This window comes from Nematostella vectensis, chromosome 10 (genome assembly GCF_932526225.1).
Source record: "Nematostella vectensis chromosome 10, jaNemVect1.1, whole genome shotgun sequence".
Taxonomy (NCBI): Eukaryota; Metazoa; Cnidaria; class Anthozoa; order Actiniaria; family Edwardsiidae; genus Nematostella; species Nematostella vectensis.
In genome coordinates this window covers 11,571,758-11,595,052 of record NC_064043.1, presented here as the reverse complement: position 1 = coordinate 11,595,052, position 23,295 = coordinate 11,571,758, and the positions used below count along the sequence as shown (strand labels likewise).

Genomic DNA, 23,295 nt, shown 5'->3' with positions numbered 1-23,295 from the left:
TTCGCTATCTCTGGAGGCAGGAGGCATTTCGGGTGGCAGTTAGAAATATTTTATTCGTTGGGTTATATATTCAACACAGATTGGGGGTGCATTTTTGTTTATTTTATCAAGAAATCACTGACAAAGTATCCTCATTCATGTGACTAGACTATTGCCCTGCCTAATAGTTGAAGGCGTCAAGAACACTATTGCTTTTACCGGATATAAACTTCATCCTTCATCCAGAAGGGCTTTTTTTTAGCCTGGCACCACACTTTTTAGATAACAACTAAAGCACCCACTGCTATAACTGTTAGGCTGAATATGGCTTCACATACAAAAAAAATTTGTCTAATCATTAGGGAGTGTGTCTTTAATACCCTAAGGGGGAAGGAAGATATGAGGGGAGGACTACCAAAAAAAAGAGCCTTATATGGGGGACTCTTAATTTTTGTATACATGTTCTTATAAAATTTTTGGGGTTGTTAAAAGGGAGCTCTGAAATTTTAAGGTGTCAAGGAGTCAAAATTATCCCACCCCACCCTTTCAGGGTAATTAATGAACACTCCCTTACATACGAAAATATACACATTCAGGGGCTCATACTTACTTGACGCATTCTAAAAAAAACTCTTTTTACAATGATAGACGTTTGTTTAAACTCCTGGCGATATTTTGCAATGGCTTTTTTTGTTCAGCATGTTTAGTAATTGCATGTACTACATAATGTTTAACTGAAATTGACCAAGTGCATTTGAACCCCGAAAGGGGCTTTTTTTAATGCAACAAAGCGATTCTGATTTTAATATTTAACACCAGTTTGCTTCGAAAGCATGTTAATTGTCATATATACCACCAAACTTAAATGTTTGCCTCAAATAATATTTTAACTGATGATTATACATGTATGGATCTCAAACATGGGGCTTTTTGACATTTTTTGTAAATATTTTATAGTAAAATTGTACAAAATGACCTATATAAGCTCAGAGTCTTAGTGTCTGGTATTAAGCAGAGAAATGGCTTAAAAACTAAGATCACTAAGGTCACTCAGATTTGGTATGTCAATCTGAGATATAGTTGCTTTTGGTGAATAATCATTTCTGAAATATGGCAAAGCTCGTGTTTTTCTCATAACCCAAATATGGGCAAAAAGCAGTGCCACTTCCCATGACATCCGTATAAAAAAACAAAAAAGTCAGTTCCTGGTGCTCACCCACCACACGGTTTACATTTCCACGTTATCGTATTAACCCTGAGAGGGACACCAACAAAAATGAGGAAATTTCCAGGTTTTTGGCACAAAAATGAAACCTGTGTCACTTTCCAACAAAATAAAAGTATAAAACTTAAGTGAAAATCGGTGGATCCCAGCCTGGAACGCTTTCTCTGTAAATGACTCTGTAAATGGTCACATAAGAGCATCTACGACTCCAGTAAATTCCTTGCGTATGTGAATCGGCCTGGCTTTTGCCGAGGTTTCGTCATAAGAACTTCACTTCCATTCCAGCTTTTGGATAAAGCCTCCTGTTCTGACATATAATGGTCTTGGATTGCCTTCTTGTGGTCCTTGACGTAGTAACGAACCATCATCTCGTACGCGTCTTCCATAATAAGGTCATCCACAAGCACAGAGGTACACCATGCTGTAATGTCCTTCATTTTAACGTCGATAGAGACGTAAGGGTTGGCAATGGGATTGCTATAGATTGTTAAAGATTGGCTGTCTGCCCTTCTAGGAGATAAACTATAACGCTTGTAGTCAAAGGAATTATCAAGTGAGCTCTCTTTTTCTGTCGCTCTCATTGCTATGTAATCTAAGACATCGAAATCTTTACTATTCATCGAGCTGTACGGATGTTCGCTTTTCACACTATAGCTGGGTTTTATTGTTTGTCTATCAAACATAGAAGGACTGTTTGGCGAGAGACATGTTTCTTCATCTACACAGACTCTTTCTTCATCTCCACTCACTCCGCCTTCATTTTCAGTCTCCTGTATCGCGATCTTTGGAATCAAACCAGTATTTGGTGAACTTAAGGAAACATTATAACTCTCCTTAGCAGCCGCTCTCATGATGGCGAAGTCTAGCGAATCCATGCTCTCGCTCACTTCTTGTCCAATATTATTATAGGCGCGTTCATCCTCACAGTTTTCTGTGTAATGTTTAGAGATTATCTGTGTGTTGTCAGACACGCTTGGACTTGGGCTAAAACGTGACTGTTGACTCACCTTGTCATCAGCTTGATGCGATACGAAGCTTACTTTTACTTCTTCTTTATCACTAGTAGGCATGATGCCCACTTTCTTGCCATGTCGCATTCCAATGTACTGGCTGAAGCGAGTGAGCATGAACTCGACAAGCTCGTGCTCACTGGAATTGTCTTCCTCCTGAACCTTTGCGAACGCGTCCATGAGAATCGCAAGGAAGATATTCATGAGTATCATTACCATTACTACCATGAAGAAGAAAAACAGCAGTGGTCCAATAATCTTGTTTTGCCGTTCTGTTGCCGTGAAGTCGAACCCCCCAAGTATTGTGCTGAATAGTGTCTCTACTGTGTATATAAATGAGCTATACTCCTGGAGAGCTGACCCAAAGACCAGATTGTACACACTCGCAAATGCCAAATAGAGTATAGCGAACACCAAAAGAAATGAAGATAAGGGACCTACGGCTGTAGAGATGGTTTTGGTAAAAAGGAGTATTTTAGGGTTGAATCTGCAAAGCTTTAGAAGTTTAATACTTGCCGAGAACACAAGGAGACCTTGGAAGTAGGTTAAGAGTTCGTCAACGGTTCCTGCTTGGATAAGACTTACAAAACGGTTTTGCTGAGCATTCAACTTCTTGATCGCGATGTCTACTAGAAGAGCACGCTGGAGAATGGTGACTGCGCAACCGAGAACACAGACTATTAGGGCCAATTCCATCCAGTTCCACACCTCCCGTAAATACGCTTTGCGCTGTTTGAAAATTTTCTTAAACTCTTGGTACATGAATATTAGGACGAAAATAAGTAGGAGTACCTTGCAAACAATAGTAGCAATCTCTAAACCATCACCCGTGACGTATAACCTCGCGACTTTGATGTTATTGAAGCAGACAATTCCATTAGTGGGAACCCATTCCGTTAAAAACGTCGCTATTCCAAACAGGTTGGCTTGAGCGTTATATACACTTATTTCTAGAAATATTGCTCGTGTGCGCTCATCGATCCAGGATCCTTCTTTGAGTTTACTCAGCTCCCGCAGACCTTCATCCGTGTTTTGCAGGTTGAAACTGTATCCTCCTCCGCTGTAAGTTGCCATCAGACCCATGTAGGGCACACCACCCAGGTCGAGTGTCGAGCGGTGTTGCCAGGGCGTCAGCATTGTTTTGTTGGTCACATTGGAAGCGATCCATCCCTCAAAGTAGTCTTGGGTGTCTTCACCAAAGAAGGAATAATATCCATTGCATTCGCTTATAAGGTGCCTCATCTCTTTTTCCACTTTACAAGTACCTGGATTAAAATGGAAGAGTTGAAACGGATGAATGATGTTTTAATTAGTGAGACCAGCGAGGCCCAGGCCTCAACCTCCTTGTTGTGTCTTAACTATTCATGGACACATGAGATAACCTGTTCCCGGGGTTGTATAATTACCATTGAGTACTTAAAGTGCTATAGTAATGTGGGTTGTTCTTGGAGGAAATCTTGGGTATTTTTAGTGCTTATACGATGTAATGTTATTATACATGCTTGAAGTGTGCCGCCAAAGTAACATGGATTGTACACATTTCGCTGATCATGCCTGCGGTAAGGTTTATAAACATACATTGATTGACTGATTGATTGATTGATTGAACGTACCTGGGGGGACCCTCAGCTGCCGCAGTCTCGCGGTTCCAACAACGCGAGAGACACAATCTATTGAGTAGTTTGCATTTGGTTGACAACCAGCCGGCCATTGTAAGGATTCTGACGATAAGCTTGGTAATACTGTGTTCTCAAGCCACCTCCAATAATTTGATGTTCCAACGCCCTGGGAATACACAAGTGTGCTCTCAGCATTACCCCCTTCTCCCCATGACAACATCTGCTCCCCACATATCACCTCATGTTAGAATAAAATGTATACACACTGACGGTTGTTCTTTTCTACGTGTTATTTATTTTGCCACCAATAGAACTTACCTGTTTAAGACCGAGTCCAGTGTATGCGCCGTCTATATATGTTTGCTCCATCAACCGCGCCACTTGAAATGCTTGGGGATCTCTGTGGGCATAACTGACCACTAGTAATGAGCCAAGGAACAACACGTAAATAACAAGCTCTTTTATCATGTGTTGCATTTGACACTCTTTGAATCTCGTCTGTCGAGCTTTTTCCAGCTCTGCTGAATTAGGCGGACTTGCTAGTGTGAACTTTTTAGGTGTTTTCTCCGTGAAGTCGCCTTCGAACAGACTTTGGTCAAAGTTTGTATCATTTTGCGCCATTTTGCACTGATCTGACAGACTCTCGTGGTCGTCGTCGTCGTCGTCGAGTTTCTTGAGGAATAACGCAAAGAACACTGCAATAATGAACACTTTTATAGGCTGACTAATAAGCACATCTTGTAAAAACGAAATCATCATCGACGTTATCCACTGGGACGCTTTCTCTTTTCCGAATTGGAATCCATACAAAGTAACAAAAAATGCAGAAGTAAAGGAGACACCGGCTATGCCAAACCAGCCTACATACACAAAGAAATGTGGAAGGAACAGCCTTTTTCTTTTGTGTCTTTTTTTTAAAGTCTTGTTATTTTTCTCATCTATACTTAAGTTAATTGTGTGGGAATCTGGGGAACTTGAATCGTCTTTTAGAGATTCATATCCAGTTTGTATTGCATTTTCGTTTGGCTCTTCTGATATGGACACTGACGTTTGCTCTGAAAGTAGATCCATTTCACTCTGCCCCGATAACTTGTACCAATCTAGCACGTTCGACAAATCCTGCGTTTCTGTCACATCAGGAGCCCATTGTAGCGTTGGTTTCCTAACCATATTTTTATCTGTTTTCTTTTGAGAAGGCCTCGCGCTCCTGAAGATCCCCACAAAAAGAAGGTTCACAGGGAAAATAATCAAACTGCTGATGATTCCTACGTAAATTTGTTGGGGAGACACACTCAAAGGTCCGATTCTAAGGGTCAGTGAAGGGTCTGTCTCACCGCCCAGCTCGTAAAACATCGCATTTGTCAGCATTGTGCAATAAAGCAGCGCCAGGCAGCACGACAACCTCTGCACTCGTGTAAAGGTACTCCTCTCTGGGCGTGTAAACACCGAAAACCACAAGTGACCATCTGTAATGTTCTTCTGAGATACGTTGTAGAATAGGTTCCCAAATTCCTCGACTTCTTCTTGTTTAGCAGCTGGGACTGTAATCTCAACTTGGCCGTCATCGTATTCCACGGCCAGCCATCTGTTGCATATAAATTGGTATGTCTGATCTTTCTCGATGTCCCTTACTGTGACCCTGTTCACATACCATGAGGGGTTAAGCCCTTTGTTGTTGTGCCAAAGTTTAATGCAGCAGAGGTCGCCTAAGCAAAGAGATGAACTGACAACAAATGTATCAACCGATGAGCGTTGGAATCGTTGCACGTTTGGATCTTTGAGCCGCCGTGGGTCTGAATTGTGTTGATTACCCACTAGGGCACAAAAGACATCTGAGGTCGTCCCCGCGTTCTTCCTCATTCCAGTGTAGATGGTAATCTCGTACATAAAGTGATCTTGCCTGGTAGTTTCATCGATTACCACCACTTGGCTCTACAGAAGAAAATGGAAAGTTAGCTTCGGCAATGAAATGTTGGTTCACTTTGTGCTTTGGGGTATGTTTATGTCTTAAAAGAATAAGAGTAAAGACCGAAGCAATAACAACAGCAAAAAAAAAAAAACCTTTGAGACAGGTTACCCGATTAGATAAAAAGCCGGGAGCAGACTCCTACAAAAACAGACGGGGTGATCGTCAGCAAAATAAATTTTGAACCTTTTTCACCTTGAATGAAGTCAATAGCAACTCTTACCCCTAAAAGATAGCGACAGCAAAAAAATTGCACGAAATTTTTGAATTCTCTAAATGTAAGCTCAAATTTCCGCATACAAGACCTTTCTTTAGAGTGGTAGCAATTCAATTCGCGAATAATTCAGTTTGTGGTAGCAATTCAATTCGCGAATAATTCAATGTGCCGTCGATTTATGAGCAACAGTTCTTAGGATTTTATACCAGGTCCAAAAGGTTAAAAGGAAATTTAGTGCTTAACTTGTCCATTCTCTATCAATCTTGTCTTCCATCTCTTCTCCTACCACATCTTGAATATTTGAAGGTTTCGAGGGATCATAAATCGAGCGAATATTTCTTTGAGCGTAGTTGTGTTGTGAAAAGCGCGCGAAATTAAACAGGCGCAGGGTTCCCGTGAGTGAAAAAAGTCCACTTTTTTAGGTTTTCGACAACATTTAGGGTTTAAACAGATAAAAAATTTAGCAATGCCGGATAGTGCAAAAGTGTATTCAGTTTCATTCTTTCTACTGGGGAGACGTATTGCGAAATTATCACAAAGTGGGCGGGCGGGCAGGCGAAATCAGGGTTCCCGCGCGATGACCAAAAAACTGAGTTATAGCGGCGTAGCCAGGATTTTTAACAGGAGGGGGCCCAAAAGGTCTTTTCAAGGAATTATCTCCTGTATTTGAGATAATGTCTCATACATTTACCGATTTTTGGCTGCTAGAAGGGGGGACCCGGGCCCCCTGGGCCACCCCCCTGGCTACACCCCTAAGTTCATAGTCCACGCGCGGCCTACTGCGCTGGCATTTTAATTTCGGATTTAAAAAAGAAGTTACGGAAAATCACGAAGGCTATTCCCGCCGAGATAAAGAGAGATTGAGCATAGCACGCTCGAGCCAACCGAGCAAAAAAGGCACGAAAAACCGTATAAAGAAGTAACCCATCTTGGGAGGGTGGGACCCTGGGAACGAGGATGAGTTTGCACTTCAACTTTTCCTTTTGATATTCAAATCTAAAAATAGTCAGTCTGTAAAAGGCTAACACAGGAAAATGAACCAGCTCTACGCTCTTATGGTCGTTAAGCAGATCTCAGAAGACTTCACCTTTATTAGATTGATGCACCACAGACAAAACAATGGGGACAACAATAGAACGGGAATACAATAGAACAATGAGGTAATGCAGCTAGTTACGTGGCATAGCGAGTTATAGCTTAATTCCAAATTTAAAAGAAATTTAGAAGATATGAAATCTAGATATTAGCGAGCAAAGTTGTCTTAATTTCTGATCAGAGCCCGACTTCTCCCTAAAAAAGTAGGAGAATTCATACTTTGAACATTTCAAATTTCACTTCAAGCCTCATATCTCGAAGACGAATCCATTAGAAAAAAACACTTTTTGATATGTTGGTTTATATAACATAAGGAACCTCTAAAGTTAACCAGACCTTATTTTGGAAAAAAAACATGCCAATTCTCTTGCTCTGTCAAAGATAGCACATTAAGTGTGGGCGAAGCAAAATGGAAAACATATTTGAGGTTTTCGAGAATTTGTTGCAGTCTTTGATACTCTGCCATCGTGTCGACCCATATTGTTTGATGACTTTTGGATAGGATGATCTATTAGTATGAAACCCCCTAAAGGATAGCAGTATCAGAAAAATCGATGAGCATGCAGTTGGTAGAATTTTATACCCTAAAAGATCACCCCTCTCTTCTTTGATGTAGACCCCCCTTCCCATCACTACGGGCTGAAATGTTTATGGAAGGGAAGCCGTATTATTTTTATATATTCCGGAGTCGGTACACAAAAGCTACATAATCAACAAAAACACAATACTGAATTGATACTAAAAACTCCCCTAATTGTTTCGACAATAGTATTCATACAATATGTTTGGGGTTTGTTTAGGATAAGCGACTCTTGCAGGCATATAAGGCGGCAGTAGGAGACTTGCGCTAAGAAATCACGTGACTTCTTTGGTGACAAACTAGCGCGCGCTCAGGCTTTTAGCTGCAAAAAACAGCAATAAAAAACAACTTCATTTAGCGCTTACAAATAAAGCCAGAAAGTTTTTCAGAAAGGGCGGCTTATTTTCATGTTATAAGTTTTTATTTTTCCTACGTTCTCTGGCGTGACGGGAGAGGCAGCCATTTCTGTTTATTTTGGCTTGAATTTGCAAAACACGTGATCCCTTAGCGCAAGTCGCCTTTTCCTGTACGATTAACATACGTTACAATCTCAGATATCATTGTTAAAATATATATCCTGTTTTACCTTGATTTTATCCATGGTGTCCCTCCTTCGCGCCCAGACTACTAGCAACAGATAAACACCAAATATGGACATAACTGCAGCAAATGCGACTGGATTCTCTGACAAGTTAGCAAATCCCGCCAAAGCTTTGTCGAAGTCGATTGAATTTGGGGCCACGACGATTTTAGATACAAATGAAGTAAGATGATTACAGAGACACTGTACGTAGCTCCCGTTTGTTGCCGGGCCAACCTATGGGGCATATCGTATAAAGTACTTTAGAATAGGGATATAGTCGCAGTATTTTATCTAATTATGATTAATATTTTTGTATTTATTTACACATGAAACCTCGAAAAATAACGTCATTACATGCCAATAACGCACAGAAATGCATTTGTAGACTTTATGATGGTCCGCCCCAGGTTTGCGTGACACTATGAGCGGCTGCTAGACTAAGTTCCCATTCGTACGTCACGCTCCAGCCGTGCCAAATCTAATTGCCTATTTGTATCAATACAAATACATTTAGATCCACGTTGATTGTGTCGCGCCCAGTAAAATTTGACTTGATGCGGAGTTTCTGTTGCACGAAATAAAATAAATATGAAAATTTAAATGAAATAAAATGATTCAGGAGTCCTACTCTTCATGTGCCCAATGCAAACAATAAGATTCGACACGGCAAGAGGAAGACGTATGAATCACGAGGAGGCAACTTCTTCGTCAAAAGCGAGTTAATATTATCCTAAAAATGGAGCTTAAGCGCTAATCTACAAGGATATTATTACAAAAGGATATGTAACACCTTACCCTACATCCCATTGAGCTGAACCTCCCATTATCCCAGTATAAACACGCTGTCTGGAACACATTTAAACTGTAAGATACGTTAAGATCGCCTTGTTCCCATTGCAAGGCCTGTTCCTCAGACAACAAAGGCATGACCAGCAAATGGTAAGACCCTAGAAATCCGTACTCTTCACGATGTAGTTTTAGTGTATAGACTTTGTCAGTGTTGTTTGGCATGGAGAGTATACTCCAGGACTTTGCATATTGTGCTATTGTCGGTCGCACCCTTGGATTAAGATAAACGCCCCATATCACTGTACTGCTCGTATTAAAAGTGATGTTCATTGTGATAAGCCCTGACTCCTCTCTCCAGATAAACTGGTGGTACCTCCTCTCTGTGGTATTTCCTGGTCTTATCAGGACAGGCTCTTCCACATTGCTAGACATAGTGTTTCTAAAGTATATCGCGAAGTCACTCTGCAAGTTGGAGACAGAATAGCTTGATCCGTCCGGTTTCTTTAGCTCAAAGGAGATGACTGTTGAGTTGTCAGAAGTCGAGTACGGATTATCTTTGATTATCATTATCTGAAATTTAAACAGAAATTAGGTAAAATGGTAAATGGAAGAGCATTTCTGACAGGATTTATTGAAAGGATTAGTGGGATTAATCCCACTTAGGAATCCCGGAGCAGACAAAGTGCTCACTCCTGTTAAGAAGCAAACAATATTTAAACCACATTTTTTTTGGCTGAATTAACAACAACAACAAAACAGACCGAATACAGGTTCCTCGACCCCCTGAGTTTGAGTTTGCTGTCTTTTCTGAAACAATTCAGAATTGATTCAAGAATTGTTTGCACTGCTATTCTTGGTCTGTATCACCAGGAATTGTTTGGCTTCGGAGTGAAAAGACTAATTATGGGAGAGGCGTGTTGATTGGCCCTATACGCGTGATTTTTTTTCCGTTGATATCCCAGAATGCTTTGCAATCTGTTATGGTAGCAAGATGGTCTCAAAGCCTTGAAGGAGTAAACATTGTGTTTTGAGGCCATGAAAATGGACATGGAGGATCAGAATAGTCTTGAACTGTCTTTGCTAATATTTTTCCCTTGTATGGTATTTTAAGCTTTTTGTTGAGAAGGTCGATTCTGCTGTTTTTCCTTGTTCGATTTGAAATTTTTCTGAGATTATGAACTTATATTCGGCTTAGTAGTTGCTATCACCTTGCAGGAGCGTGTCTAGAGAAAAACGCAGGGAGGGGTCAAGAGGGGTCAGTACGCAGCTCTTACAAGCTGCAATTTGATTGGGCAAATGAACAATAACCGCACCTCGACACAAAGAACGAGAAGAATAGAGACAAAAGAACTCCTTTGTAGAACAAAGATAATAGGAGACAAAGCAGCTGCGTACTTACTCGTCAAGAGTACTAATAGGGCCCTTGCGCAAAGAGATCACGTGATTGTTTGGGTGGCAAACTACTACGAGCGCGCGCTAAGGCTGCAAAATAACAGCATCAAAAGGCAACTTATTCAGCGTTTGCTTTTCAGAAAGGGTTTTAGTTTTATTGAAAAAAATTGTGTTTTCGTCGTTCTCTGGTGGGAAGGGCGTCGTCTTTTCTGATGTTTTTTGTTTGATAAATTTGATTCGAATTTGCCACCCAGGAATGTCACAGGATCTCTTAGCACAAGTCTCTTATTCACTGATCACGGAGGACTTAGATCAGCTCGGCATCTTTAGCTCTGGTAACTACTCAAATATACACATAATTAACGTTTTTCTTTGACTACAATCGAAGGGGTGTACTGGAGTCGAGCTTATCTCACACAGCAAGGCGGGGTCGACACCCCGGACCCCCATTTGGACACGCGCCTGCCTTGCTTGGATGCACATCTTCAAGACAGACATGACGAAATAACATGACTTGACGTTTCCAATAAGCTCATTTAACATCAAATAAGGGGAAAAATCCCCAAAGTACTTAGTGATTAATATCAAACAAAATATCAAATGCGACTTTTTTTTTAATCGATACGACTTTTTGTAAAGTGTCATTCAAATTTGAGCTTTTCGTTTCTGAGCTCATACATGGCGCAAGGATGATCAAGGATATCTGAAGAAATATCTATATAAAAAAATATCTTAAAAAAGCCAAAATCTGGGTATGTGCATCTCACGTTATTTGTGTTTGGTGAAAAGGGAAAATCAGTCCGGAATACAAGCAACTGATGGCTATTGTAAGAAATTGTATCTTCTTTCTCCATTTCTTCGAAGTGCGTATGTTCAGGGTTTTTCCGTCATGTCTTCAAGACCATTTATCCCTTAGACTGATGCCCGAGTGTCTTCATCTCGTTTTGTTTACTTTTCATTTATGGATTTTTGGGTTGTGGGTACTTCTCAAGGCTGGTTGCAGGGTCAGTAAGGGTGAAATTCATATTTACCTGGGTACCTACAGGCTGGTCGTATGGAAGGTTTAAGTAGCTTGCCTCAGGTAGCTCGATACACCCAGCCTCCCCATTTATTTTCTTCCTACTAATAGCCGTGTCAGTGGTTATTTCGAGTGTTATTTCCACCTCGGGCGTGGCTATGCTTGTTGGAGTGTCATCTTGAACCTTCCATAAGCCGTCAACGATGGACTTCACGCCAGATAAGCAGTTTGAATTTATTTTCTCCTGTGTTATGGAAAACCATTAAGATTAGAATTATTTATTTTGTTATTCTCGTATACACCGACTTGAGACCAAGATATCCGATTAAACTTAACGTTTTAAATAAAATCAGTATCATGAGTATGAGATTCAGGTTTATATTATTGTCTGTTACTTTTATGACGACTATATAAAGGAGTTTATTATACAGCTAAGGTTATGCTACGCGCGATCTCATTGGTTGATTAGCGTGCCGTACACGGCCAACTTTATCTTTATCTTTTCCCGCGCGCCACAGGTATCCCAATAACCCGAAATCGCTATTTACGAAAAAAAAACTGGAGAGCCTGTATGCAGGCTAGGGCTGTACGGCAGCCAAAGCCAAAATTACGAATATCGGGACAATAGGAGACTTGCGCTCACGTGACTTTTTGGGTCCAAATTCAAGCCAAAATAAACACAGAAATAACTGCGTGTGTCACGTCAGAGAACGACGAACGACGACACTTTCTTAAAAAAAATCTACCTTTTATTCGTAAACAACAAATTTTCGATTTTTTTTACCATCGTCTCTTGACTAGATTCGCCATCTGGATTTTCAGATGGTCCCAAAAGACTGCTTACTAGTCCCAAGAGACCTTCTGCCATGGGGACTATGCTTGCTTTATCAGGAGCCTTGGGTGTGCCTGCCAAATCGTGTAGTTTATCTGCCAGCATCTCAAATGACTCTGATAAATCGCTCTGTCATTAAAATCATAGTGAATAAATTAACATTAAGTAAATGCATTTTTCTTGTCTGAAATACCGGTCACGCAACAAATCGTCATATAACATACTTGTCACATACAGTAATCGTTAAATATCCGTCACGTACCAGAATATCACATACCTGCATCTGAACACTAAGTTTCTGGGCATCTTGAGTGACATCTTTGAGCGTTTTAACGGAAGTATCTATGAATTGGATGTTAAGCGTCGATGTGTCTCTTATGGCTTGAGTGACAGTTGAAGCGAGTTGTTCATTGATCTGAGGGGAAACAGGTCAATTGTTGAAGAAACCACTAGTAGAGTTCTTGCACTTATAGAATCATGCTTTAACCCATATTCACTATTACGCAAAATTGTGGGAAAAACAGTCTAAAAAACAGAACCCTCCCCCCCTATTTAAAGTCCCACACTACCAGTCCAGTCAGCTACCGCAGACCAAGACGGTATGTCTTTAAGTTTCCAACAATACACTGCGATGGCGCTGTGACAGCAGTTTTGCTTGGAATTTGTTTAAAAATTACAGCTTTTTTACACTAGGAGAGTGCCCTAGAACACAAAAGTTTGGCTCTTCATAACAATAATAATGACGACAACAATAACAACAACAATAAAAATAATAAAATAACAATACAATGTTATTGGTGGTAATCAGTTATCACAAAAACCGAATAAAGGGTCTACAAAAGCATTTTAAGTTTACCCTAGCTTTGACAGCTGTATCGTTGATACTCCCGCTCAGCCTTGCAATCTGCCTCGCGTTGGCTACCTTCTCTGAAGGGGACATAGGCTTGACACTCGTATTTGTTATATTGTTGCTGCTAGACCCAAGAATGTCTGCATTTAGCTGATCCATACGAGCGTTTATTTGTGAAATATCTGCTGCTTTTGACTTTCTCACCTGTTGATATATCAGTAGGTCGACTTTAACCATTTTGCTCAATGTTACGTCACTGGGGATATTAATAGTTAAAGGTAAAAGAAAAGGAAACTGTTTTAGATATAATAAATGTTTCTTGTTGACAAAAGTTATCGGTATATTAAAGGGGAAATGTCACCAGTTTACTTCCGGTATATTACGTAACAATATCCAATTATTTTTAACCTGTTTAGTTGTTTAACGGAAAACGCGAAAAATATTTCAAAATTGAAAAAGTAGTGTGTCTATTGGAAGTTTCTTTGAGGGTGTGACTGATAATTTAGAGCGGATTCTAATAGATTCTTTTGTTGAGGTTTCTGTCGGATCTCCGGAAATAAACTGGTGACTCTGTCCTTGCCAAATTTCCCTACTAGTACTTTGCGTGTGGCGGCAGCCAGCTTACCGTTGCCTTTTGGCCGACAGTGAAACTTGTCTTCATACCATAAGAGTCCATAATATCAGCTATAAACTCGACGAATGTATTGTCGCTTTTAGTGTCACTTGGAAGGATAATAACAAAATTCCACTGCGGTTCATTCCCATCATACGCTATTGTCATACGACCGTCAATGACATAGTTGAATATATATCTGAGCGGCATTTCTGTGTCTTGCCAGCCTTCACAGCTCAGCTGGAATATTGTGCTCATCTCCATTCCCTCTAGTGGCCACACGGAGCAATTTCCTTCATCTGGTGGTGAGTTTGCATACACGTCGAATGTGTAATTAGCCTTTCCCGGAAGTCCGCCTTCAATTTTCGCAGAATGAGTTACTATGTATGTCTCGCCTGGCGTTAAGATCCCTGGTCGCACTTTAAACACGGTACCATGAAACCCAAAGTACGTTTGTACCAGAGGTATCTCTACCCTCACAAGTGGTCCGCCAGCTGATGGTACATAGTGTACTTCCCATATTTGAATTAGTTCACTTGCCGCCGAGCAACCCCTGCACTCACTTATCAGCTGTAAGGCAGCCGCAGACATTAATCGCCCGGTACACTCCGGGTTACACCTGAGAAAGATCAATCACGTTAATAATTATATTCCTTGTGCCTATAGCAGGTGCAATTCACAGAAAGATACTTGACGACGCAATTAACGAGCCTTGAGTTGTACGAGCTAATCAGGCGCGTATGCTGAGGGGTGGGAGTAGGGGGTGCGCAGTTATCATATGGAAAAAGTATAGCATTTCGCGATCCTTCAATAAGAAATGGCCCACTATTTGGCGGTCAAAGCCTGTGTACCCCCTGTGTTCGTACCTGCTAACCCAAAGGTAGTTTTGTATGCAGAAATACTGATCGGCGGTAACATTACTGGTAGTTGTATGTTTGATTTGGGAGGAGGGAGATGGATGGACGTTGGAGTGGGTTAGCGTACTACGTACCAGATAAGTGTTTAATTTTACGTTTGTTGTCCCTGGAAAAGATTACACTGCCGTGAACACGCAAGTGGCTATGTAGAGCGCCAGTTTGAGTCACGTTACATAAATCCTATTAGGATAGTTTACAGCTTCAAATTATCACATTGGAGTAGGGACGCGAGCAACTTCACCTATGTTTAAACATGTAATGTTTTATTACCTGATGTAAATGTCCGGTGGTTTTCCAAAGGAAACGTAAACTTCTCGCTCGATGGAAGCTGTTCTTCCATCTTTGAAGACCTCAAGCTTGTGAATGTAGCTTTGATTCCTTATGAAGTCATTAGAGTTCGTAGGGAATATTGCTTCGCGCCAAAGAATGTCATCAGAGTTTTTTTTGGCTTTGTAACAACCAACACTCCTTCCTTGGGAGTCCACGGTCCTGCAGTACCACCGGAAGCCCAGATTAAACGTAGGATATATATCATCTGGATCATATGACTCGCTGCCATCCAGGGGGAAAATCGACTCTGGTTCCACTTCCATCCGTTCATCCCCGCTGATGATCGTTTGAAGCTGCGATGGTGTGATGTTAACTGTTACGTAAGTGCTTGCCTCGACATTACCATATAAGTCTTTTATGTGTTCCCCGTCTATAGCTATCGTAGCCAAGAACTTTAAAACCCCGTATGGCATTTTCTTTGGTGGGATGTTCAGATCATGACCCATAAGATAGTTATCTTCCAACGGTACTTCGACCTCTGAGTTTTCGAGGACCGTTAGTATTTCCCATTTGACCGATTCTTGTTGTGCAAAGGCACAGTCGTAGTGGAATTTTACTCTCAACATGAACCCTTCACTCTTTTTGATAGTATACTCCCGTTGCGTTTCATTACCTTTGCAAATTTCTAGAGTTTCTATTCTGCAGGTCTCCCTTATGGCTTTTACAGTGAGCACTCTTGTTGCTGTTGAAACCATATTTGTACCTCTAATGCTCACATTAAACGTACCTTCATTCCAGAAACTGTATTTGTATAAAACTGTACCTTCCTGAAAGCTCATAACATGTGTGCTTGTGATTCCCTGGATGACACACTGGGTATCCCCAAACACGACATCTGCGCTGCCATCGCCGAGACGTAGGTAAAAGCACGAGTCAGTCCCAAACTCCTCTGCAGACCAGAAAATCTCAAATTCCCTTCTTACGTAGACTTCTTGATTTGCTCTGAGGGTGACATTTTTTATCTTATCTTGCACCATGATGTCAGTGGTACTCGTCATATTCTCCAGCAAGTTTATCACCAGCACTTGGATTAGGTAGTGACCGCTGTACGCGAAATGATACAAAAAGCACGAGTTGGTGGATTTCATGCTCGTTCCATTGGTGTTAGGGCTGTGCCAAATATAAACCTCGTCATAATCCTGTGCCGTCACACATGCTTGCACGCTATTGTCAGTATCCATGTAATACTGACCTGCAGTAATCACTGCTGGGTCAAGCGTCATAACAGGGGCTATCATTCTGTGTACAACCACTGTTGTCGAAGCTATCGAGTAACTCACTAAGTTTGAGCAATTGACGCGAACAAGAAAACGTCCTTCTTGCTGGCAGAAGTGGGTAACGTCTCCTTCCAAGCTCAGGGAAATTGTGGTTTCTTGTCCGTCGCCAAAGTTCCACGCGCACGTAGCATTTGTTGCGAAGTCTTCTTCAAAAAGGAATAGATCAAATATAGCATGTCCTGGTAGTTTGATAGGACTGTTTGACGTTAGGCGCATTTGCATTATTGGGTTCTGAACAATTATGTCACGAGGAAGCTTTGCCGATTGCGTCCCCAATGAGTTACTTGCTTGTAAAGACACGTAGTAAATTCCAGGCTTCTTGAACACGTAATACAGAGGCTGCTCCACACTCGACAGGTTATCTATCATGTTGGAATCACTTTTGATAACGATTCTATACGCCTCTCGAGAACCCGCTTCTATACCAAAATGAAATTGCACTGTTGTATTACTGGTTATGATATAGTCGTTAGCGTCTATTTTGAGACCTGAGATAGGTATCTCAACTTTTGCCTGAGTGATGGCACATTGAGTTCCTTCGGAGTTTTGACAGCAAACGTTTACTGTATACCAACCGTGTTCCTTATACAAATGAAAGACGGGGTATTGTAAATCTCCGATGTCTGTTACCGTGGCATTCCCGTCCCCAAACGACCAGTTACAAGTGAATGAAGTTCCTCGTTGTTTCAATAAACGCATACTCGAGACATTACCATACGCAGTAGCAGATGCGATAACTTCCAAGTTTTGAATGGCCTCCTTGGGTTGCACAAAAATTGTTTTTTTAAAAACATCCTCGAGCGCATTGATATGGTTAAAGCTTTTCACCTTCAATACGTATTCCCCTTCCAAGCTGAAATTATAAGATGTCGTTCCTGTTGATGCATTACCCATGGATCGCTCTCCAAAGTCAAATTGATATTTTGGGTTTGTTCCCGACGCTACCTGGGCATAAACGGTTACCCTCTCTCCAATTGATAGGTAGATAATATCTCCTTCCGTTTTGTATGGCCGATCAACATACCATTGCGCCGTTAGCAGTTGTAAAGGGAATTCCACAATCACTTCAACTTCAAGATTCGCAGAGGTGGGAAGTCTGTTTGTGGCTGTGATTGAGAAGAAATGGTTTCCAGTAGAATTGTATCTATTTGGTAACGTGAATGGGCCGGTGCCATCTGTCAGCAATGTTGAATGCGGCGTGGTGGCATTAGGAAACGAAAGCGTGAAGCTCACATTTGTTCCTAAAAATAAAAGTAAACATGTGCTCACAGTTAACCTTTGTCTTAATGTAGAATATCGCAAGAACGTTTTACAAGTTGTATTAAATGTAGTATTTAGGTAAAGGTAAGTATTAGTTAAGTATTAAAGGTAAAGTATCGTAGCCTTTATATCTGGACCTACATACCCTTAACTTTTTCTATATACCAGAACATGTTAAATGTTGTGGCTGGCTGTATTGGATGAATTTCCTTTCAGACGTCGCCCTACGATCCTGACGTATTTTGTATTTTCCAGAATACATTTTCAACATAATAGAGGTTGCATTGAAGAAATTGTCATTAATCAGATATAGGCCTACGATCCTTACCTTTTTCTATATCCCAGGATACGTTAAACGTTGTGCCAGGTATCATTGGAGGAATGGGGTTGATCAAATGAAGGCCTGTGATGGTGTCCTGCACAGTGATAACTGCATCTGCGCTGGCGTTGTACTCTTCGTTGGACGCATAGACCGATATTTTGTAAATACTGGGTGTATTGTAAGCATAAGGGAATGGGTTTGCGATTTCTACTTGGTCGGTAGACAGATTCCACCTGTACGTCAGTCGGTTTCCGCCGTGATAGTACAAACCAACCATGAAGACTTCACCTGTTGCGATGACGTCAGAACTCAGTTTGATCTTCAGGTTGGTGACTGGTGTAGCTTAAATAACAAACACACAAATCTCAGTGAAAAAATTGGGATGGTTAGCAAACTTAACGGGATCGGCGTGTACTAGATGATCGGTAAGATATGCATTGGGTATCTTTAAACGTTTTAATAGAAAACCAGAATATTTGTTATCACAGTCTTACCTATAATACATGGAAATTCTACATTGATGAATTTCAAACTGAGCAGTACTTTCTAGTAGCTCGAACGTGTTATCTTTAACAAAACATATCTCAAAATAACATACCAAAATTGAATTAGACAAACCTGGTCTATATGGAGTAGTCGGTGACTCGGTGTTGGGTTGAAGTGTCGTGGGGGGCTCGGTTAAAGGAATGTTCTCACATGACCCCGACATTGGGTATGGATAATCAAAACCTGGGTGACGAGAAAGTCAATAAGACGGTCAGAACAGGACCTATATTAAACGTCTTAAACCACAGCTGTCGCTTAGCTGTGTTAGTAAATTGATAGCACCCGTACTGCACATTCAACCAGAGAGTGCTTGCTTGTGAAGCCAATATTACAACGCAGTCTTACAAGTACAGTCATCCTTTAATATTTGTGTAATTTTGCGTGTGACCACTTTAAGTAAAGAGCTTAAAAATTACCTCCCTACTTAGCTAGTTTGTATAACTTACTTGATTGTGATTGTGATATATGGCAGCCATAGAGCTCAAAGCGCAAACAGATATTACCGTTCCACGCTTGTGGGTTGAGGCGGACATATCTTGCAATGGGACGTTGTAGCAAAGTCATAGTGAATGAGCTTTGATAAGCCTGCAGCATCTGCATTAATTGGGAAAATAAAGGGAAAGGATCATTCATTAGCAAGAAATACCACAGAGCAGATACAAGATAAAATATGAATTTTGATTGTATGGATTCATGAAATAAGCACTAAACACGTCTTAGGAAGAATTGTTTTTAGAAATGTTATATATTAACATTAATTCATATTTATCTTGGTATGTAGCAAAGATCCTATTAAATCCCCTGATGAATGAAACGGTAGTTCGCGTGTTTTTTTACATACCATGAGATATATCCCGCTCTACACCTGTGTTTCGAGCACTGTTCTATGAACGCCTACACTCACACATTAATTCATATTAATCTATTTAAAATAACTCATTTTCGCACATGTACACGATGTCTATGCAATGTTCAACAGTAGTAACTTTTGCTTTTGTGTTCTCGTTTCCGTACCAGTACAAGGTGTACGTCTGTCTATACAGTGCCCAATACTAGTATGTTTTTGCTTTTTTGATCCCATATCCGTGCAATTAATAGGTTTATTTGATATTCCTTCATAAAACGCAAATTCGGGCTTAATTTCATACCTACTATACTACTCAGTAGCATACCTTTGCGTTGGTGATCTCATCTCCATAGCAATACCATGTCTCCATGTCGTTACTGTACTGAAGGTAGTACTGCGTCACCCACGCGTCAACAGTTCCCTCGGTAGTGATAGCTAGTAACACCTTCCTCTCTCTTAAATCAACTTGCAGCCACTGGCTCTTATTGTTTGTAGATGCACACCAGGCTTTCGAGTGAAGTCCCAGACGTCCATTGTATGCGGGAAACTCAGGGCGCGCCGAAGAACTTGTTAGCTGTTCATCGTTAATGATGACATTATCATTTACTCCAAATCTCTCCGGGACAATGCATTCTGGTGGTAAGAAATAAAATTAGAACTTACTAAGAGCAGCAAAGTAATAAAAATACGCCATGTTTTGTGGCCTTTTTAGTTTTTTACATTACGCCTAGCGTGCTAGTCGGATATGGAATCACGTAAAATAAAGGTTGAATGAAGATGAAAAGCGTTTCCATTTAGCATGAATTTCCTTGTACAACTTGTTCAAAATGAATGTTTAGAAGGGAGGTATAACTTGTTGAAAGTTGCAATACAAGTTCCTATGTTGTATCAACCTTTGAGTGAGATATAACTTGTGAAAAGTTCTAATACAAGTTCCTATGTTGTATTAACTTGTGGGAAGTTCCAATACAACTTTCCATGTTGGATCAACCTTAAGTTAGTGCAAAAAAGATTAAGGTCTAATATTTCTTTGTACAGACCGAACAAGCGAGTTCAATAAAAAAATTATTTTATTGCTTTCAAAAATTAAATTGACGAGACAACAAATCAACTTTCGCTTTGGCACGAATATCGATCGATTTCAAAAAGACGGGAAAACAAGAAACACTCGCGCGCGGCCAACTTAAAAATGAAAAAGAGTAGGAGTGAGAGATGTTGGTTTTAATATCGCTTTCGGACGTAAAAAGAGGAATGATCCGTGAGCCCAGCAAATGAATGAAAAGCGAAGGAAAAGGATTTACTTGGTTTATTTACCGTTCATCGTGGTGACAAGCACCGTGATATAATTCAACGACTTTTCAGGCTATTTCTTCCTATCTTAACTTTTGGAAGCTACAGGCTTCATCCAAAAGGTGCTACAGATCCAAACAATGATAAAGAAAGCTCAGATGTCAGTCTTCACGGCATGAATGGACTGTTTGGTGTGAAAACTCCACGGTATGTAGAGAACAAATTTTTGATGTAAAAGAAAGCACCAAACACTTTGTGCTGCTTTATGGTGGAAATGATGGAAATATTACATTTACAAAGAAGCTGCAGTATCTTAAAGAGACTTTTTTGGGTATTTGCATTCCTTGTTATTTATCATTTTGTTTGTTTGTCCGATATAAATAAGCTTTGTATTTCTTGGCTATCGGTGGTGCCCGCCAGCTCGTCAGATTGCTTTTCTTCTTGTCAAAATTTTCTTTTACACACTCTTGTCAGGATAATAAAACTTCGACTCAAAGTGCCCGTCGTCGCCCATTCTCGACTTCTAAGACTTGTTTCTTTCATTTGTTTATTTTTTGTTGATTTTGTTTTTTGGACGAGATTCGCAAACTCACTAGGCTATGTAAACAAAGCCCGCTGCAAAAAAATATTCAAAACTGCCCACGGGCAATATCGTAGGATTCCAGCCCGCTCAACAGCCAATCAGAGCGCGCGTACTATCGTAGCCATATAATAAAAGCCCTATGTTGTATCAACTTGTGGGAAGTTCCAATACAAGTTATTATGTTGTATCAACTTTAAGTTAGTTATAACTTGTGGGAAGTTCTAATACAAAGTTCCTAATGTCGAATCAATCTTAGTTTACTAGACCCAGCGGGCTTTGCGGGCGCGCGAGCATCACAAAACGCGTCTTTTTGACTGAGCATCGCCGAGATCCATACTGAAGTAATATGTGAGTTTACACTTCCACACATTTCTGACAAATACTTGAATTTTTTTTTTCGCTTTTCGACCCCCCCCCCCCCCCCCCCCTTCGTTATTTAAAATAAAAAAGGGTGTACCTTTTACTCAAGGTATACGAATTTACTATCCAATAAAAACATGTTTTTGTGGAGCGCCCCACCGAGGGATGGTGGGGATTACAAGTCCCTGTACCCCCTCTGTCATGCTGAAAGCGATAAAAAACAAAATGAGGATTTTAAACTTCATGCATAACGTGAATGTTTTACGGGTATCCATTATTTACTGTACTTGATTATGTAAACCAGGTATATTAAAACAAGAAAGGTTGTTACTCTTTTTTCCAATAAAGATAAGAGTTTATCGTGTAAGGCTTCCTAGAAAACACCTGCTCCTAGGTTAAAGAAAAATATCGAGATGAATTATCACGCAACGATTACGTCAAAAGAGGCCAATAACACTGAAGCACGTAATTGATTTCAAGTGGTACAGTAATAGAACCGACCATTCATATATCTTGAACTACACAGGTGATAATTTCTTTGGTCCTACTAGGAATGGAGTTATTTTAAAAAAGGAAAAAGTTTTGAAATGCCACAGGAATAAGGCTAAATCAGGCTAAAAATAATTTAAATGCCCCTGATGCCAAAATACCCTAAACCTGAATATTTTTGGGGCGCTGGAGCGGTGTATGGGTGGAAAATCATTTCGATCGGTTAGAGTGGTTTTCAAAAACCCGTGAAATACTATTTAGTTTATTTAGTACTAATACACTGTAATGTCCTTGTTTTCTTTTGTTCTGGCTTGACTATTACTCTTTAACAATCTTGTGCTAAAATTCCTAACCACTGCTGGCTGGGTAAAAAATCCTAACCAGTGCTGGCTGGGAAAAGAAAAGGAATGGTTCCTCCTGAGAAAAAGGAACAGATATTTTTTCCCAGCAACTTTTAAAATGAATATTTACGGCATCAGAACATATTCAAACGACGAAATATGCCATTTTAATGTATTAATGTATATTTGAGATATAAATGAAAGATAAGTTGAAATCTACTTTATGTAGTCCAGTAAGTGAGCCTAAGACAATTACTTTAAGAACACTTAAGCATTTTACTAATCTTCTTAGATTCGCAGATTGCTAGAATTAATCTTAACCCTAACTTCTGAACCTGTATTATTAGTGGTATTTCGGTCGGACGCCGGTCGGTCGTCTGAATAAGTTGCTGGCACAAATAACTACACACCAACCTTGGTAGTTTGCATCGGCTCTTGGTGACAGCGCAAAGGTCCTTGCGAAACTCAGAAGTGACAGCAACTAATCAAGACGAAATCACGGTTAGGTATGCTGAAAAATAACTTTTTAACAAATCTAAATCACATATTATTTTCTTACCAAAAATAGAAGATTCTTGATAAAAGGAGCCATATCAACAAGCAGTTAACACTTCACGTCATTATGAATAGTCAGAGTCGTGAAACGGACTCGGTCATGTCGTGTGCAATGTGAAAAGATTAAGCAATGTTTTATATATATAACCATGGGGTGCGAAGATGAATCAGCGATAGGATTGCTAAACAAACGAATCATAACTTGCGATGCTCTGTCAGATATCAATTTTCAATTAGAATCAATAGCCTCATCAGGATTACAGAATCCCTTTACCTTTTGAACCCGGCGACAAAAACTGTCGACGGAAGGTTTTGGATGTGTTTAAAGGAGTATTTAGTAATTCACAATATCGACTCTTTAGAAGCAAGCAAACGTCCCATCGTACCCATCGTAGGTTCAAATATAGTTT

The 23,295-nt window shown here is 40.3% G+C and overlaps 3 protein-coding genes across 3 annotated transcripts; all 3 read right to left on the bottom strand.

Annotated features, from left to right (window-relative positions):
- Positions 1-80: 80 nt before the first annotated feature.
- On the bottom strand, positions 81-10,953 carry LOC125573183 (polycystic kidney disease protein 1-like 2). The gene is made up of 6 exons (XM_048733554.1): positions 10,852-10,953; positions 9,070-9,633; positions 8,278-8,508; positions 4,152-5,765; positions 3,828-3,999; positions 81-3,479 (listed from the first exon to the last, which is right to left on the bottom strand). Exons 1-6 carry the CDS (start codon positions 10,951-10,953, stop codon positions 1,405-1,407), a joined length of 4,758 nt encoding a protein of 1,585 aa, XP_048589511.1. The 3' UTR covers positions 81-1,404.
- Positions 10,954-11,312: 359 nt separating this feature from the next.
- LOC5510568 (polycystin-1) lies at positions 11,313-18,600 on the bottom strand. Its single transcript, XM_048733606.1, has 8 exons — positions 18,493-18,600; positions 17,881-18,216; positions 14,956-17,533; positions 13,781-14,387; positions 13,162-13,359; positions 12,583-12,720; positions 12,258-12,434; positions 11,313-11,717 (listed from the first exon to the last, which is right to left on the bottom strand). The coding sequence occupies exons 1-8, from the start codon at positions 18,581-18,583 to the stop codon at positions 11,415-11,417; spliced, it is 4,428 nt and encodes a 1,475-aa protein (XP_048589563.1). The 5' UTR covers positions 18,584-18,600; the 3' UTR covers positions 11,313-11,414.
- A 240-nt stretch (positions 18,601-18,840) lies between these two features.
- Positions 18,841-23,015, bottom strand: LOC125556814 (retinoschisin-like). Its single transcript, XM_048733553.1, has 4 exons — positions 22,890-23,015; positions 22,745-22,811; positions 19,593-19,900; positions 18,841-19,014 (listed from the first exon to the last, which is right to left on the bottom strand). The coding sequence occupies exons 1-4, from the start codon at positions 22,920-22,922 to the stop codon at positions 18,841-18,843; spliced, it is 582 nt and encodes a 193-aa protein (XP_048589510.1). The 5' UTR covers positions 22,923-23,015.
- Between the last annotated feature and the right edge of the window lie 280 nt (positions 23,016-23,295).

Excerpts from the sequence above, each read along its gene's own strand:
- LOC125573183 (XM_048733554.1), bottom strand. The coding sequence starts at position 10,953 with ATGTCTGTCTTGAAGATGTGCATCCAAGCAAGGCAGGCGCGTGTCCAA. Across the intron at positions 8,509-9,069 it reads TCAGCTCAATGGGATGTAGG|GTTGGCCCGGCAACAAACGG; the intron begins GTAAGGTGTTAC and ends TATGCCCCATAG. Across the intron at positions 3,480-3,827 it reads GCAGCTGAGGGTCCCCCCAG|GTACTTGTAAAGTGGAAAAA; the intron begins GTACGTTCAATC and ends ATTTTAATCCAG.
- LOC5510568 (XM_048733606.1), bottom strand. The coding sequence starts at position 18,583 with ATGTCGGGGTCATGTGAGAACATTCCTTTAACCGAGCCCCCCACGACA. Across the intron at positions 13,360-13,780 it reads CTGTCGGCCAAAAGGCAACG|GTGAGAAAGTCAAAAGCAGC; the intron begins GTAAGCTGGCTG and ends ATATATCAACAG. Across the intron at positions 12,435-12,582 it reads AACTTAGTGTTCAGATGCAG|AGCGATTTATCAGAGTCATT; the intron begins GTATGTGATATT and ends TTTTAATGACAG.
- LOC125556814 (XM_048733553.1), bottom strand. The coding sequence starts at position 22,922 with ATGGCTCCTTTTATCAAGAATCTTCTATTTTTG. Across the intron at positions 22,812-22,889 it reads TCAAGAATCTTCTATTTTTG|TTGCTGTCACTTCTGAGTTT; the intron begins GTAAGAAAATAA and ends CGTCTTGATTAG. Across the intron at positions 19,901-22,744 it reads AGCCGATGCAAACTACCAAG|AATGCATTGTCCCGGAGAGA; the intron begins GTTGGTGTGTAG and ends TCTTACCACCAG.